Genomic DNA, 4477 nt, shown 5'->3' with positions numbered 1-4477 from the left:
AATTCACCCCGCCCGACAGCCTGTAAAGCATTTCACAGTTTAAAATTAAAGTCAGCGGGCGCGGGACCCTCCTGGCGCAGCCAGAACTGGAAGGAAACGGGGAGACAGGAAAAGGAAGATCTCCCGGAGAGACGTGAGATTGGGGACAGATCTGGCTCCAGGCAGGTGAAATCAACGTAAACACAAAGCGGAGGAGAAGGCGCCGCTGCGGAAGATGTCAAGCATGTGGAGAACGGGCAGGGGAGGCGGAGTGGGACGGGCAGCCCTTAAAGTAGGTCAAGCTGTGGTCCGGGGGGGGTACAGGCTGGCATGTGGGATGCAGAGGCTTATTGAATTTCAATAGGGAAGGGTTCTGGGGTTATTGTGCGAGGAGATGGCGGAGCTATAGGGAGAGGACATGCCAGGCTGATGGAGTGTGTGGGGGGGTTATAGGAGAGGATGCACCAGGCCATCAGTGTCAATTTCTAAAGGCTCACAGAGGAGTCACCCCATCCCGACAGACCGGGGAGGGACCTGGCTCCACCACTCCCGCCCTTTGCTGGGGGAAGCCAGACTGGGGCAGCGCCTGCGGGAGGGATCGGGGAGTCACACCTGCAAGAGGGGGCTGCTCAACGGTGCCCAGAAGTCCGGCGGGCAGCCCCCCTCTGGCTGCCACTCACGTGGGTCCACGGGCCGCCCTCAGTTCTGCGGGGGCCCTCTAGGGGCACAGGGACGGGGCAGGTTTGGTTGGGCTCCAGGGCCGAGCTGTGTAGTGTAGTTAATATCCTGTTGGCTCAGGCGTGAGGAGAGGGAGATTTGGGGGGGGCGTCTGTCTGCAAGATCAGACACGGCCAATCACAGCCCCGCTCCTGCCGGCAGAGGGCGAAGCAGCAGGCGATCGATTTTCCAGCTCGCTGGCTCGTCAGCACAACAGTCACCAAACAGCTGTGTAGCCGGGCGAGAGAGGCAGGTGGCCCAGCGACGCCAGGGACTGGGTGGGCTCTGCAGGCAGGGCCGCGCGGGGGCTCCGGGTCCCTGGTCGTTACTGGTGCGCTTCCTCCTCCTCCCAGTCCGAGCCAGGTCCAGTTTGCAGCCGGGCGCAGCCTGAAGCAAGCACCAGGCACGTGTTCGCCCTGGCAACAGGCACCGACTAGTGACCCTTGTCAGTTCCAGAATGGGGGGCCCCGGCACGGACCAGGTGTCTCTCCTCTCTGGCCGCAGGGGCATCGGCGGATCTTGGATAGGTCTCTTGGTGCGACCGCTGTGCTAGCCGGGAGCGACGTCGGAGAAGAGGGCACCGGCTCCGGGGCGGGCAAGCCCTGGCACTCCATCTGCCTCAGCGGGTGCCCAGCTGGGGGAGAAAACCCTGAGTGGCCCCCGCTGGAGTCGAAGAGGCTCGGGGAGGACGCGCTGTGCCAGGCACTGCCCCTGGCAGCAGCTGGGATGCCCGGCGCAGCCACCCGGAGAATCCCACGTCCAGAGTTGCCACCGAGCGGGATCCCAGCATGCACCGCAGTGTGGCGGTGTCCCCTCCCCAGCGCCCGGTGGCGGATGCACATGGGTTCCCTCAGGCTCTCTGGGCTGGAAAGAGGAAGTGTCCCGGTCTTGGCAGCAGAATGCGAGGGGCCCCAGAAGAGCCAGACGTTCTCCCTACCCCATTCCTGCCCCTGTCACTGCCAGCCACCCATCACTGCCACCTGCACCCAGAATGCCTTCCGCCTTCCCTTACACACCCAGCCCCCACACAAAGCTCCCGGCCTGCCTTCCCATATAAAAGCACCCCATCCCACTTAGCTCGACCCCCCTCGCCTCCTCCAGACACCCCCGGCCTTTAGACACCACCCCTGAAAGACGGGCACCCCAAGAACCCCATAAGAGGTGCGCCCAATACATGTCTGCCTGTCACTCCCCACGACCCATTAGAAAACCACTTGCACGTGTCCAGCCAGCGCCGCTCCCCAGTGGGACAGAGGCCCGGAGCGGCCTAAAGCAGTTTCCTTCCTAATCCAGTCCGAGAACGAAGCTGATCCTGGTCGAGGTGCATTCTGGTCTTCCTCCCCAGACGGGGGCGCTCTCCTGGGGCCGCTAGCAGGGGAGAGCTCCCCAGTCCGTTAAAGCCCGAGAATTAGAAACTTAAAGGTAATAAAATAATCTTTTAACCATATACAAATATATATATTAAAAGAAAAACCACCCGCAACTCTCCTTCCCCGACGGGCCACGGAGGGAAGCTGGACGTATCCTGCAGCGCGACGGGGCGGATTCCTTTCTCACTCCATCTTGGACATTTCAAATTTCGTGGTCACTATTTCCTGGAGCCGGAGAGAGAAAAGGGCCCTTGTTAGGTCTCACGGGGAGGAGAAGAGTCACCCCCCATGCCTAGGACGACTCCTCGCTGCTTCCAAGCTAAACGCGGACACCAAAGAGATCGCTGCGTGTCGGCCACCTCTGGGGTGGGGCGCGGCAGCTGATGAACGGGGACCGAGCTATACAATGGCAGAGGGCGAAGGAAAACCCTGCGCCCGACTAAAACGGGAAGGGGACACAGAGGCAGAACGGAGTCACCCGGAGAACCCAGAGCTAGGTAAGCGCCTGGCTCTTGTGAAGGGGTTGATGGGATCTTGGGTGATCATGAGCGGTGAGTGCCTCTGTTTCCTAGCAGGTCAGAGACACAAGAGAACAGCGCCCCCTAGTGCTGCACTGCGAGGGGAGAGCGCCCCCTACCCGGCTCTCTGCAGCACAGCGCCCCCTAGCGCTACACTGGCTCCGAGGGGAGGGGACTCACTGCCTTGCCCTCCGTATACATAGGTGCTCTTTGGAGCGGGCAAGCTAACAGGCGGGTTCAGGGAGGAGACTCTCTGGGGCTCTGAATCGGAAAAGCAGGGTTACCTCATCGGAGTCCAGAAGAGGGGGTAGCACCCTGCAAGAGGGAAGAGAGGCAGGAAAGGTTAGTCCACGGGATTAATGCACGGACCGACGCAGGCCCTCTGAGGGACAGACGGATCTGCCTCAAGCCCAAGGCGTATGGGGGTCCCAAGCGAGGGCATGAAAGGGATCTTACCCCTTGGGAAGGGGGAGAAGAATCTGGACATTGTCCGAGAGGAAATTCAGCCAGGACGCTGGAGCCAAATATCCCAAATCCCACAGCACGGACCAGGGGATATTGCTGGAGAGGGTTTGGGGGGTCATCTCATATCCAGGTATTCGCACCTCCTGCTCCACAGCGCCCCCTGGTGCCGTACTGGGTCATTATGGACTCCAAGGGGTGAGCGCCCCCCACCCTGCTCCACAACGCCCCCTAGCGCCATCCTAGGGCAATGGGGTCAGCACTGACTCCCAGGGGAGAGTGCCCCCTACTGAGCCCCCTGCAGCACAGCACCCCCTTGTGCCAGACTGGGGTCAGTACAGCCTCAGAGGTGAGCAGCCCCTGCTGATACCATTTCTCCAGCACTGGGCATTTCCCTCGGCGGTCTCCCATGCAGGGTCCAGCTCCAAACGTGATTACCATGACAGCTAACAGGCCAGCAGCCCAGCACGGCTATAAGAGCATGCCAGGCAAAGGCCCTGCGTACGAACAGACCATCCTCCTCACAGCATCGCCCCACGGGGGAGCTCCCGAGGGTCGCGCGAGAAGATCTTAGATTGCCCCGGCCGACGGACGGAAGGGCCAGACGACCTCAGGGATCGCACTCAAACCTACACGTCAGCCATAGACGAGGGGATGTTTTCCTCCACCCATTTCAAATCTTCATCCTGCAAAGAAAGGGGGTGGGGGGGAACAGCTAGTGAGTGCTGGAGTCCTGGGGAGCATCCCCCAGATTGGGCGCATCGGCCTGAAGTTTGCAATACCACGAAGACTCCACTGACTGGGAGGGGACAGCGCCCCCTAGAGCCACTGGGTGGTGAGTGGCAGCACCCCACAGCGCCCCCTAGTGCCACACAGGCGTATTGGGGTTAGCTCACCCCTGGTCACTGAGAGTCACCAAGGCCGATCCCTGCAGTGTATTGGGTCTCCCACCCACATAGTAAGCAGGTCTGACCCTGCTTAGCTTCGCAGCTCCAAGAGGAATGCAGCCTGCGATGCTACAGCTGCAAACCCTGTCCAGTTGCGCGCTGGCGGAAGCTGTTCACCCTGACTCCCCCGTCTGCAGCCATGAGCAACTTCGGCAGGGCTGTTAGGGGCCGAAAGGGCTCCGATTCGGGGCCAGGGGCGGCACCCGATTCAGAGCCTGACGCTGGAGAGGTGGAGGCCCCTTTGGGGAGCCACGAGCCGGATCAGCACCCCCTGACCCCATTCCTTACCACTCGGCTGCCTTTGAGGATCCCATTGGCTTCATTTTTTGCACCCCTCATCTTCATCCCTTCTGCAAAACAGACCCCAAACCAGCGGGTCAATGAGGGAGCAACTAGGAGCAGACCCCCACCCACCTCCTGCTGCAGTTGCCCGGGATTCTCGCATTTCATTCACGGTCTAGTGGGTCGGCAAAGTCATTTCAGA

The 4477-nt window shown here is 61.1% G+C and overlaps 1 protein-coding gene across 2 annotated transcripts in view; it reads right to left on the bottom strand.

Annotated features, from left to right (window-relative positions):
• Nucleotides 1–2119: 2119 nt before the first annotated feature.
• LOC112115427 (transmembrane protein 87A-like) overlaps nucleotides 2120–4477 on the bottom strand; it is a 21972-nt gene continuing 19614 nt past the window's right edge. For both annotated transcript variants that reach the window (XM_026658898.2, XM_026658899.2), the window contains exons 17-20: nucleotides 4282–4343; nucleotides 3680–3732; nucleotides 2869–2899; nucleotides 2120–2291 (exon numbers count right to left, since the gene is read on the bottom strand). In XM_026658898.2, the coding sequence (XP_026514683.1) occupies nucleotides 2250–2291; nucleotides 2869–2899; nucleotides 3680–3732; nucleotides 4282–4343 (188 nt within the window). In that variant the 3' untranslated portion in view covers nucleotides 2120–2249. The remainder of the gene's footprint in view (nucleotides 2292–2868; nucleotides 2900–3679; nucleotides 3733–4281; nucleotides 4344–4477) is intronic.

The sequence above is a fragment of the Terrapene carolina genome, unplaced genomic scaffold (assembly GCF_002925995.2).
Source record: "Terrapene carolina triunguis isolate 2854851 unplaced genomic scaffold, T_m_triunguis-2.0 Scaffold517, whole genome shotgun sequence".
Lineage (NCBI taxonomy): Eukaryota > Metazoa > Chordata > Testudines > Emydidae > Terrapene > Terrapene triunguis.
This window is presented reverse-complemented; position numbering and strand designations above follow the sequence as displayed.